At 34.8% G+C, this 13,972-nt stretch overlaps 1 protein-coding gene across 4 annotated transcripts in view; it reads right to left on the reverse strand.

Moving 5' to 3' along the window:
• The window catches only part of CFAP94 (cilia and flagella associated protein 94), a 72,551-nt gene that overhangs the window by 56,017 nt on the left and 2,562 nt on the right, over positions 1 to 13,972 (reverse strand). For all 4 annotated transcript variants that reach the window (XM_030321951.1, XM_030321952.1, XM_030321950.1 and 1 more), the window contains exon 2: positions 12,635 to 12,652. In XM_030321951.1, the coding sequence (XP_030177811.1) occupies positions 12,635 to 12,652 (18 nt within the window). The remainder of the gene's footprint in view (positions 1 to 12,634; positions 12,653 to 13,972) is intronic.

Consider the following 13,972-nt stretch of genomic DNA (forward strand, 5'->3'; position numbering starts at 1 on the left):
TTTCTCCCTCCCTAGATTTCACATCCCTTTCCATCTTCTGCTCCAATTTTGTTACCCTTTATATGAGACAACCTAAAAAAGACTTGCCTAACTGCTTCCACTTTCCCATTTTCTTCATGGACCACTCCAGTCAGGCTTTCATTTCTATTTCTCTATTAAAACCTCTCTTGTCAAGGAATCAAGATTGCCATGTTTCCAATGCTAATGGTCAATTTTCAGCCCTCATTTTACCCATCTGTCATCATCATTTGACCAAGTCTTCTTCTTCCTTCTTGAATTATTTTTTTTCGTTAGGCCTTTAGGTTACAACTGTCTGATTTTGCTTCTTCTCTCATAGGTCCCTCCTCTGCAGACTTCTTTTCTGGCTTCTCCTTCAGCTTCAGCTATGGCTAATCAGTAACTTTTAAAATCATTTAAAATTTTTTTTAATTTTAAATTTTAAATTTTTTTGAAAAGCCAACTACTCCCCTTCACACATTTTTAACTTGGCATTGAAAACTTTTCATCATAAGTTTAAATAGCTACAAATGTACTTTCCAGTATAAAATAAAACTTTTACATCTCTTTCTAAAATATATTCATCACTATATAAAATACATCCAATACAATCTACATATCATAGTGATTGAATAGCCAATATCATCTATTTTTTAAAATATGAACAAGATTCTTTAATAAAAACTTTAATCCTTTTTCTCTTTGACCTCATATTTCATTCGACTTCTCTCACAGAACCTTATCCTAATGTAATATACTTGAAAAACTTTTGTTGATCATATTTATCTGTTACAAAAGTATGTACAAAAATTTTAAATATTTAATTCCTTGCCTCTAAGTTTCTGGGTAATAAAAAATTTGCTCTGGATTTAATCTCATAATTATTTTCAGTATACAAATGAACCAAGCAGCATATTATATTACAAATTTTGATAAGCAAACATGACATTGCTCATGATCCATGGATAGATATTAGCTATTGCTGAATGAAACAAGGATTCAGATGGATTCTAATTTTTACAAATAGAAGAAATTAGAAATCTGATTTATATTTAAAAGCCAGTGGAAAACAGGTTTGTAACAGCTATCTCATGCAGTTCTTTGCATCCTTCCCATATCAGATACCAAAAATTACATTGATTTACCAAAAAAAAGAGCACCTAGAGATAATCATTGACATTTGTTAAGATTGTCATTTTTTCCCTTTAATTTTTAAAAAATTTATTCATTTGTTTTGAGAGAATGCATGCATGAGCAGGGGAGGGGCAGAGACAGAGAGAGAGAGAGAGAGAGAGAGAGAGAGAGAGAGAATATCCCAAGTAGGTTCCACACTGTCAGTGTCAGTGTACAGCCAGATGCAGAACTCATACTCACGAACCATTAGATCATGACCTGAGCCAAAATCAAGAGTCAGATACTTAACTGACTGATCCACCGAGGTGCTCCTATCTTGTTTTTTCTTTAAAGTTTTATTACACATATATTTATTCCTGAACAATATAGTTTGCTTATTTTTGAACTTTATATAAATCCAATTATACTTTATGTATACGATTATAATTTACTTATTATAGTAAAGTATACATATAATAAAGTTTACAATTCTAACCATTTTTAAATGTGCAGGTCAGTGGTATTAAATACATTTACACTGTTGTACAACCATCACTACCACCCATTTCCAGAACTTTTTTAATGTTACAAACTGTTACTCTGTATCCATCAAACATTAACTCCCCTTCCTCCTGTGACCCTAGCCCCTGACAACCACCATTCCACTTTGTCTCTGAATTTGACTACTCTAGATATTTCACATAAGTATAATAATACAATAGTTGTCCTTTTGTATGTTTTAGATCTTTGGATATGTGTTATGGCTTGTAAGATTCATCCATGTTGATGGATATAGCTCTAGCTATATATTTTCACTGCTGAATAGTAACTCATTTTTATACTGATAGATATTGGATGGTTTCTAACTTGTTACCATCATAAATGATGCTGCTATAAACCTTCAAGTGTATGCATCCTGGTGTCCATTTGCAAGAGTTTCTCTACAGTGTATAGCTAGGAGTAAAACTGGTCGATATGTGCATTTTCAACCTTATTGAAGATGACCTTTCCAAAGTATTTCAACTTATACTCCCATAATCATTATACAAATCAATGTTTGTTAGTTTCAGTGCTTTTGTTTCTCTAGTAGTTGGATTTAGTTTTTGGGTTTTTTTTCCCCACAATACCTTTATCAGGCTAAGGAAGTGCCCTTTAACATATTAAACGGTAATGTATAGTAATTGAATTTCCAACTCAATCTGATTCCATTTATTTAATTTCCTATGTTAAACCAATTCTGCCTTCTGGAGATAAACTGAATTGGGTTATAACTTATTATCACTCTATATACTTCCAGATTGAGCTTCCTAACCTTTTCTTTAGAAATTTTGTACTTAAGCTCATGAATGGGCTTCAATTTTCCTTTCTCATACTATTCTCAGGATACCCAGGTAACTAAAAATGAATTAGGAGTGTTACCTCTTTCTTTATACTCTAGAAGAATTTGTATAAAAATGAAATTACTTATCTTTGAATGAAGACCTAGCTAACAAACACTTGTAGACTTAGAATTTTCTTTCTGGGAAGATTTTTAACCACTGATGTAACTTTTCAAATGATTATAGGACTACTCAGGTTTTCTACTTATGATACAGTTTAAGTTTGTTTTTTTTTTTTTTCCTGGCTATTTGTCTAATTCATCTAAATTTTCTAACTTACTGACAATAAAGCTATTCAAATAATGTAATTTATTATTAAAGTCATATTTCCCTTTTCATTCCTAATATTCATTATTTATGCCTTTCGTTCTTCTTGATAAAATTTACCAGCGGATTGTCTATTTTATCAGCATTTTCAAAGAAATAAGTTGTGGCCTGTTCATTCAATTATTTTAAGAAATACTGAGAATATAACATGTGATGGGCATTTGAGATATACCAGTAAACAGACAAAAATCTTTTGTACTTATGAGCTTATATTCAAATAGGAAGAGAAAGACAAAAACAATAAATAAAATTTGAAAATAAGTTATAAAACATTTTAGAGGATGAAAGTGCTATGGAGGAAAACAAAGGGGCTCCAGACTGCAGGCATAGTTAGAGAAGGGATGAATTACAATTTCAAACAGAGTGGTTAGGATGGGCCTCAAGGAGAAGGTAACATTTCTTTGAGGACCTGAAGGATATGAGGTTATTGATTCTCTTCATTGTATGTCTTCTATTTCATTAATTTTTCTAGATCTTTATTATTTCCCTCCCTCCTTACTTTGAATTTTCCTTTTGTTACTTCTTTTTTTTTATGTTTTATCTTATTTTTGAGAGACAGAGAGAGAGATGGCGGGGGGAAGAGGGGTGCGGGGGGTGGGGGGGGGGGAGACAGTGCGAGCAGGGGAAGGACAGAGAGGGAGACACAGAATCCGAAGACAGGCTCCAGGCTCTGAGCACAGATACCTATGGGAGGCTCAAACTCACAAACCATGAGATCATGGCCTGAGCCCAAGTTGGACGCCTAACCGACTGAGCCACCCAGACGCCCCTTCTTTTGTTACTTCTTGAGAGGATGCTTAATGTTTTAGTCTTTTTTCTTCTTCTGCAAGTATTTAGGGCTATACATTTTTCTGTAAGTATTGCTTTAGATACATTCAACAAATTTTCAAGTATTTTCCTTATCATGGACTTGTATCTTCTGACTTCCATTATCTTACTTCTTGACCCACTAGAAAGTTTTAAGAATTCCCAGCATATTGGATCTTCCTGTTTATAACTGATTTGATTTCTTTAAAGCTTAATTTCATTGAGGTTATAATACATGCTCTGAACTGTTTCAATCTTTTGAACTCTGAGAATATGTTTATGTCACAGTACATTGCCAATTTTGTGCAAAAATGTGTTTAAAATTCTCTAGTTGTTGAGTGCAGTGTTCTAAATGTTTACTTCATTAGATTTGTTCATCATGTTGTTCCAATCTTCTAAACCCTTATTTTTTAATAGTTGTTCTATCAGTTACTGACAGAGGATTGTGGACTTGTCTATTTCTGCTGATCTCTGAATTCGTGAATTGCATATTTCAATTATATATTTGTATATATACAAACTTATATACAAATTATATTTTCTTGGTTAGTCAAATCTTTATCATTACAAAATGGCCCTCTTCGTTTCTAGAATTACTTTTGGTTTAAAAAGTCTATTGTGTCTAATATTAATATAGCAATATCAGCTTTCATTTTTCTAGTATTTGCATGGCATATCTTTTTCCATCATCTTAAACTTTTCTGTATCTTTATTCTTTAGATGGTGTTTGTTAAAAGATTATTGTTGGAGTTTATTTTTTACCCAATCTGGCAATCTTCCCCTTTTGATTTTTGATTTTGGGGTGTTGTGCCTTCTTTTTGTATTCTTTCTTGACACCTTTTCAATGGATTTCTTTTTTTGGGGGGGTCAATATACTATTTTCCCTTTACTAATTTGGAAGTTATATATCTGTTTATATCATTTCAGTGACTGTCCTAGAAAGTCAACATATATACCAAATATAAGAATACATTTAGGAGCGCCTGGCTGACTCAGTTGATGAAGTGTCCAACTTTTTTTTATTATTATTATTATTATTATTATTATTCATTTTTGAAAGAGAGAGAGACAGAGTGTGAGCAGGGGAGGGGCAGAGAGAGGGAGACACAGAATCCAAAGCAGGCTCCAGGCTCTGAGCTGTCAGCACAGAGCCCAACACAGGGCTCGAACCGTGACATCATGACCTGAGCCGAAGTTGGATGCTTAACTGACCGAGCCACCCAGGTGCCCCAAGAGTCCAACTCTTGATTTCAGCTCAGGTCATGATCTCACAGTTCGTGGGTTCCAGCCCTGCATCAGGCTCTGCGCTGACAGCACAGAGCCTGCTTGGGATTCTCTCTCTCCCTCTCTCTCTGCCCACTCCCCTTGCTCGCATACTCTCTCTCCTCTCAAAAATAAACTTAAGGGGCACCTGGGTGGCTCAGTTGGTTGAACGTCCAGCTTTAGCTCAGGTCATGATCTCACAGTTCATGGTTAGAGCCCCGCATCAGGCTCTGTGTGGATAGCTCAGAGCCTGGAGTCTGCTCTGTCTCTCTCACTCTCTGCCCTCTCCTGCTTGTACTCTGTCTCTTTCTTTCCCAAAACTAAACTAAACTAAACTAACAAACTTAAAAAAAAAAGAATATATTTATCCTACTACCAAACAGTACAAGGACTTTAGCACATCTTAATTTATACTCCTCCTACCTAGATTATATGTTATTGCTGTCATGTATCTTTTTATAACAGTAATTATAACAGATATAATTCACATACCATACAATTCATCCATTTAAAGTGTACAATTCAGTGGCTTTTAGTGTATTCAGAGTTGTACAACCACCACCATAATAAATCTTCATCACTCCTCAAAAAAGAAATCCCATAGCCATTAGCAGTCATCCCTTCCCATTTTCTCTCAACCCCCCAGCTCAAGGAAACTACTAATCTACTTTCTCTATAGATTTGCCTATTCTGGACATTGTATATAACTTGAACCTTACAGTTTGAGGTGTTTTGTGACTGGCTTCTGTCACTTAACATAATGTTTTCAGAGTTCATCCATGCTGTGGTATGTATCAATACTACCACTTTATGGCTGATTTCATTGTATGGATATACGACATTTTGTTTACTTATTCAGCAACTGATAAAAATTTTGGGTCCAGTTTGTTGTCCTGTATCTTATTTTTTAAACCTACATGTTATTTTGATTATTGTTTTATACCTTACACATATAATGTGTTTTGCAGGTGGCAAACTCAGTTTTTGCCTGAGAAAATATTTTTATTTCACCTTTATTTCTGAAAACGATTTGAGCTCATACAGAATTCTAAGTTGGCATTTATTTACTTTCAGCACCTTGAAGACCATCCCATTGTCTTTGGCTTCCACTGTTGCTGTTAAGACCAGAGCTCAAGTTTTGCTCAGTTCTGCAAATGCCCTCATGATAAAAACAGTTTTAAGTGCTTCCCTTACTTCTTTGGTTGTTTAGGTTTTCTCCTGATAATTTCTTACTATCTTATCAAATCTTACTTGCTTTAAAGATGGTAGTTTTGATCTATATGTACATATTTTAGTCAGCATTTATTGTTTTTAGCAGAAAGTTCGATCCAAAAAAACTTAAGCCCAATATTACTAGAAATGAAAAAACCAAAATAATATTTTTGATAAAATTACTTTTTCTTAGCACTTCCTTTAAATTGATTGAAACTTTACAACTGGAGATTTCACTCAAAGTATTTTTTAAAAATCTATTTACCTAATTAGCAAAACCCAGCCTTCAAAGTTAAGCCAATGGGCCGTATCACAATTACTTCCTATCACATTCAGTCTGACTTCATTTTTCAGTACAAATAAATGTGTTAATACACATCACCATGACAAGCTACCTTATGTTTTATAATGAGCCAGGTATGAATTGATTTCCTCACACATTGTTTTCAAAAGCTGTAATTTTAATGTTCTGAACTTAACACCATTTATATTTTAGGGTCAACACTGAACATTCCATGGAAACTAGGACTCAAATTTTAGGCAACCTGAGCCTGTTTGTGAATACAGATCTTCCTTGAGATAGGGTTACATCTTGGTCAATGCATTTTAAGTTGAAAATATGGTTAAGTCAAAAATGCATTTAGTACACCTAACCTACCAAACATCAGAGTTTAGCCTAGCCTACCTTCAACGTTTTTTTTTTTTTTTGTTTTTGTTTTTTAATTTATTTTTGGGACAGAGAGAGACAGAGCATGAACGGGGGAGGGGCAGAGAGAGATGGAGACACAGAATCGGAAACAGGCTCCAGGCTCCGAGCCATCAGCCCAGAGCCCGACGCGGGGCTGGAACTCACAGACCGCGAGATCGTGACCTGGCTGAAGTCGGACGCTTAACCGACTGCGCCACCCAGGCGCCCCTAGCCTAGCCTACCTTAAAAGTGCTTAGAATACTTACATTGGCCTACAATTGGACAAAATCATCTAACACAAAGCCTATTTTATAATAAAGTATTGAGTATCTCATGTTATGTATTGCATATTGTACCGAAAGTGAAAAACAGAATGGGAGTATGGGTACAGAATGGTTATAAATGCTTTGGTTGTTTAACCTTGTGATCATGTGGCTGGCTGGGAGCCGTGTCTCACTGCTGCTACCCAGAATGAGAGAGTATTGTGCCACTTATCACTAGTGCAAGAAAAGAGCAAAATTCAAAGAATGGTTTCTACTGAATATGTATCACTTTTACACCATCGTAAAGTTGAAAAATCACAAGTAGAACCACTGTAATTTGGGGAACATATGTATAGCGTTCTAAAATTAAAATAGGATTTAAAGTACAGATGTGAACACTAAGTCCCCCCCCATCCCCACCTTTGCCCATTATTCATAGTTCTACAGCTGGTGGTACTCAGGCACCATTCTTAACCTATTAAAATAAAATAAATTCAAATAAAACTATTCTAAGTCCTGTGAAATATCTTTTTTTTTATTGTTGTACTACTAAAGTTGTGTTACTAAAAAGAATTCAAATATCAAAATTTCATTATTAATGCTATTTTCTTTACTGGAAGAACAGTCGTAATTATTAGCTGGGAACAACTGGAATCATCTATGCATTCATCAATCTGCATTGCAATTCTCCCCTACTATCTAATTAATGTCTTCTGCTACTTCATGTATTCTATGAAGTACAGTGGTTTCTGAAAAAAAAAATATAAATGCAGTGATAGATCTTTTAACAGTGTACCTTTTCTGTAGTCTTGTACAATTTTCCTAGTTTTTGCAACAGATAATTCTAATTTATGTAAAGTTTCACAAGCATCTTTAGGGTCTATGTAAAAATATTAAGCTTATTTACATTTTTGTTGATACCTTTAATTTCTCTTCATTAAAAAAATTATTATTATTTTTGGAGTCTGGATGTTTTATCCATAAATTACAGGGGCACCTATGTGGCTCAGTTGGTTGGGCATCCAACTTCGGCTCAGGTCATGATCTCACATCTGTGGGTTCAAGCCCCGTTATCAGGCTCTGTGCTGACAGCTCCAAGCCTGGAGCCTGCTTTGGATTCTGTGTCTCCCTCTCTTTCTGCCCCTCCCCTGCCCTCACTCTGTCTCTCAAAAAATAAAATAAAACGTTAAAAATAAATAAATAAGTAAATAAATTACATTGTGAGAGGGTTTTTAGCATCATCATATCACAATAATCTCATGGGTATTGTCACTAAAAATTATTATCAGTTCCACAATTCAAGATAACAATGTATAAGAAATCCAGAATATCTCAATACCTCTGATGCCACATTTTGCCACAAAAGACAAAATGTCCCTTGGTAACTTGATTAGAGAGAGTTTTACCAACATCCATATCTGATTTGTCCCTTAGTTTCATAGTCCAGGCCCTGGCACAGTGAACCGCTAAGATTTGGATATGTTTTGTTTTGTAAAGCAAAAGGGTAATTGTGAAAAGTCAGGACTTCAAGACAGATTTTTTTTTTTCCCCAGGAAAGGGGAAATATGGAAGTTGATGATCTGGAAATTGATTTCCATAAAACTATCTGTGTCCTAGCATCCTTAGAAAACCTTTGTGTATCTCTGAGAGTACTTTTTACGTGTATAAGTAGGTTAATTTCAGTGAAAAACTTCTAGACTGCTGCAATAGCTTCATAACTGGTCCTCCTGCTTCTACTCTTGCCTCCCTACAGTGAATTTTCCTCTCACCTTTTAAAAATGTAAATCAGACCATGTCACTCTTCTGCCTACAACTTTCCCAGGCTATCCACCATTCTCAGAATAAAACCCAAACATTTCACTATGGTCTACTTGGCTATTTTTGCAATATGTGTCTCTTCTTTCTAGAATGCTTATCCCCTAGATAACTATTACTAATTAAGCAACTCCCTTGCTTCTTCTAGGTCTCTACTTAATTTCCTTAACATCCTGTATGAAATAGCATCACCATTATCCCCTACCCCACATTTCTCACTGACCCCTTTCTTTGTTTTCTGTATTTTCAATGCTATCTGATACTATATTATTTTTTTCCTTCTTTTTTTTGAAATGTTTATTTTTGAGAGAGAGAGAGAAAGACAGAGAGGGAGTTGAGGGAAGGGCAGAGAGAGGGGGAGACACAGAACCCGAAGCAGGCTCCAGGCTCTGAGACGTCAGCACAGAGCCCAACACGGGACGCAAATTCATGAACCATGAGATCATGACCTGAGCAGAAGTCAGACACTTAACCCACTGAGCCACCCAAGTGCCCCAATATTATATTATTTCTTCAATTCTCCTCCCCAGACAGAATGTAAACTTCGGAAAATGAAACTACTATCTAAAAAGATATCTGCACCCCATGTGCATGGCAAGACATGGAAACAAGCTAAGTATCCATCCACAGATGAATGGATAAATATATGTAAATGGAATATTATTCAGCCATAAAAAAGGAGAAAATTTTGCTATTTGTGACAACATAGAGAAATGAGGGCATTATGCTAAGTGAAGGAAGTCAGAGATAATCACCACATGATCTCCCTTGCATGTGGAATCTAAAAAAGCTATATATTCTATAGAAAGCTATGTATTCTGTAGAAATAGAATAAATTGGTGACTTCCAGGGGCTAGGCCATGGGGGAAATGGGCAAATATCTGTCAAAGAGTATAAATTTCTAGTTATAAGATGAATAAATTCTGGAGATCTACTGTATAGCATGCTGACTATAGTTAACAATACTGTATTGTGTATCTGAGACAAATTAAGACAGTCGGTCTTAAATGTTTTCATGACACACACACACACACACGCTGGTAATTACATGAGGTGATGGATGTGTAATTAACCTTAGTTTGGTAATAATTTCATAATATATAAGTATATCAAATCGTTATGTTGTATGCCTTAAACTTACACAATGTTATATGTCAATCATATCTCAATAAAGCTGCATAAAAAAAGAATGTAAGCTTCATGAGATCAGGGACTCTCTCTTGCTCCTGTTCTCTTAATGTCTACAACACTGCTAAATCAATGAAATAAGTATTCTTCCATATTTCTGCAAGGCCTTAAATACAAGATCTTCATTCCTACCTTGTTTGTGGTAGCAAAAAATAACATAAACAACAAACAAATAACAAATAAACAACATAAAAATCAGAGTACATACTTTCAATGAAACATGATGCAGCTGTGAGAAGAAGTGGCATTATCTCAATGTGCTGAAAGAAAAAGTTTCCAAAGACATACTTATTCTATCCAAACTATGATGCCATTAGATGTAATGTACCTTTAAATTACTACCAAAAAAGGGAATGCCCAAGATGGAAGTCTAACAGGAGATGCCTGTATAAAGCCGGATATGAGTAAAGAGAAATGAACTCACAACACAGAAAGATACAGCAAGAAAACTTACAGATCTCAATCCTGAAAATGAATAGAAAGAGAAAAAAAAAATCCCTGAAAATTTAGGCCACAAGCCAGTTCATGTGAATTTGCTGTCTGACTCATACCATTAGTGTGGTCCAAAAACTCACAAGCAGAGAATTTAAAGTAGTATCAGGTTGTGAGTAAGCCCATGTGACTGACAGAAGCAAACATCCTCTCTGGAAGAAATGGATGTCAATCCAAGACTACGATGACTGTAAGATGATATAGATACATCTCAATTTTAGTAAAGTGTAAAAAGATGAGTATCCTAGAATATATTAAATACAGTCTCATTAAGTGATAAAGAGAAGCTGCAGGATACTCCCATCTGTGGGGAGAAAAGGATGTGTGTGTACTTCTCAATGCTAAGACAATTTAATGAAATGACATGCAATAGTTTTTCTAGTCTTGAGTAAGAGGAAATTTTCTGGTTTTTATGCTATTTTAATTTTGTACCATGTGCAGATATTACTTTTCCCTTAAAAAATCTGTGACAAATCAGAGAGAATAAAATATATCTTTCAATGTTTTCTTAATTATACTTACAGACTCAATTCATCCCCAACCACAATCTTTAAGAATGGAATAAATAAAAAGGGAGAGATTTACTCCTTACGTTTGTTTGGTCTCAAATTTCACAGGCTTACTATCACGATTCTCTAAGGGATACAACACTCTGAATAAAAGAATATAGAAGTATTTATGTAGCATCCATGCATACACAATTAAGCACCAAATCATTTGGAACAATGAGTTTTCACATTGAAAACAATGCCTCTAAAATTTCACAATCTAAAGCCAAAAATGAAAATCCACACAAACCAATAAACTATTATAGACCCACATACAAATAATTGTAGTCCTCCAGAATATTTCCATGAGAATGTGTCCTGAGCCTTCATAAATTTTGTTCAGTTATATCCATAGCCCTTAAAACAATACCAGGTTGGTAGTGAGTCCAAGGGACTGAGAGAAGTAAACACAGAGGCACTCAACAGTATGTCTTGAAGCAATGTTTAATAGTGTAAATATTGAATACATACATTTAGATAAGCATTGCCTTTAAATAGTCAAAGCCTGGGGCGCCTGGGTGGCGCAGTCGGTTAAGCGTCCGACTTCAGCCAGGTCACGATCTCGCGGTCCGTGAGTTCGAGCCCCGCGTCGGGCTCTGGGCTGATGGCTCAGAGCCTGGAGCCTGTTTCCGATTCTGTGTCTCCCTCTCTCTCTGCCCCTCCCCCGTTCATGCTCTGTCTCTCTCTGTCCCAAAAATAAATAAACGTTGAAAAAAAAAATTAAAAAAAAAAATAGTCAAAGCCTGAGGTGTTTTTAAATGGTGGCAGGGTACATGGGGTTTCACATATTCATTAGACAAATATTGATTCAATGTCTACTATCTGCCAGGCACTGAGCTAAACGCTATGAACATAAAAATAAATGACATGCTCCTGACCTTGAACAGCTCACCCCACATGGGGCTCTGGGCTGACAGCACAGAGCCTGCTTGGGATTCTCTCTCTCCCTCCCTCTGTGCCCCTCCCCCACTCACACTGTCTCTGTCTCTCTCAAAATAAAAATAAAAATAAAAATAAAGTTAAAATCTACTCAATGAAAAAAGAAAAAGGCATCCTAGGCATCCCTAATTAAATTCAATTTCTTGAATTAAATTAAATTAAATTAAATTAAATTTCTACAAAGTACAAAAGAAAATCAAGTATGCATTACTATACAATTCCCTTAAAGACCTATTACCTCAGGGTTCACTTTTAAAGTTTTGTAACTAAATTTTTGTGTTTATCTGGAAGAAAGAAAAGGGGTTCCGAATCTAACATTTTCTAGAGCACAACTAATAAAAAGCCCCAAATCTAGGTACATGTAAAAACTAAAGACTATTTTTAAGTCTTTGTGAAACTAGGAATATCTTTTTATATCAAATGTGAAATACGTCCTGTTTTGTAAAGGATTATCCATGATTTAAATAGCATTAATATCTACAAAGTAAGCTTAGTAAACCCTATAAACCATAATAAAACTAACTAGAAAACGTTTAAAATGTCTGTTCATACAACATCAGTGTTTACAAGACTATCTATTTTGAGAAAATAATTTCTACCTACCTTTTTTGCTTTCGGACCCTGAAAGTCGGAAAAACAAAAGGATTGATAAATTTTTTAAAGACTCAGATATTTTTAACAAAAGTACCAAGATTATGTAAAATGCGAAAATTAGGAGAAGCCAGATAAAAAGCATAAGGAAACTCTCTGTACCATCTTTGCAACTTTAATGTAAATCTAAAATTATCTCCAAATGAAGTCTTTTTAAAAAGAATTTAGACAAAACTACAAGCAGGTCTAGGAAAAACTAAAGTAGTTCATCCACTGAAGCATCTTTTTAAAATTATACTCTTTAAATCTTACATTCTTTCTTATGACAATCACTCCATGATCTATGCAGAATGATGGGACCTAAACCTATACAGAGTAGCAGTCAGAAAGTGCTAGTTTAAATGGTTCCAAAGAACAATAATGATTAAGTACTGGTACTGATGTCAAATTTGAAAGTGTGGAAATGATTTCATAAATAATCTTTCTGTGATTAGATTGCTAAGTTTATAGAAAAAAAATCAGTTATTTAAAGCAAGCAAATCTATGATAAAATGATTCTGTTCAGCAATGTGTCTTAATGCAGATCTATTCTTTGGAAATTATTTTGGAAAGCACAGTATTTCAATAAATATTTACCACTGGCATTATCATTACAAGTGATTCAATAACACTACTTGTAATTTCCTGATTAGGCTCATGTGTCCATTAAGTTTCTGATAAGGAATCGGTAGGAGATCATGTGACTAAAAGATTATACACTTTCCACATCTGAAGACTTATACAGGAGAAATTATTGGTTCAAGCTGTAAGATTATCACTGTATTAAACATAAATGTTGAAACTCACATGAAGCAGATTTTATCTTCTTGAAAAGTACACATATTTCATTAATTCATTCAGCAGATATTTAAGATTTGATTTGCACACAAGGTGCTCTGGGACACCAGAGGATATAAAGAAGAATAGTAGAGCTTTTGCTCTCATATAATTTTTACAGTTGGGTTCTATATCTATTATACTTACTATCAATTCATAGTTAACACACTTTCATCTTGAAATAACTACTATACAGCAAAATATGCAAACAGTATTGCTCCTGTTCTCAAGTAGCCATATTTTAAAATGGGCAAATTATCATCTCTTACTAGTGCTTTTAATATGAAGCAGGGTTGGAATTAGTACTTATCCTAACCCCTCCTACAAATCATAAAAAGAGCATTATGTGTGGGGAAATAGGTTCTACTTACATAAATGGGTTAGAAAAAAGCTTAGGGAGGAAAGCCACCACCATGGGGCAAAAGTGCCAAGGTTAGCTAGTGAGATATCATAATGGATCACGAGTAACTTGTT

This window comes from Lynx canadensis, chromosome B4, assembly GCF_007474595.2.
Source record: "Lynx canadensis isolate LIC74 chromosome B4, mLynCan4.pri.v2, whole genome shotgun sequence".
NCBI lineage: Eukaryota > Metazoa > Chordata > Mammalia > Carnivora > Felidae > Lynx > Lynx canadensis.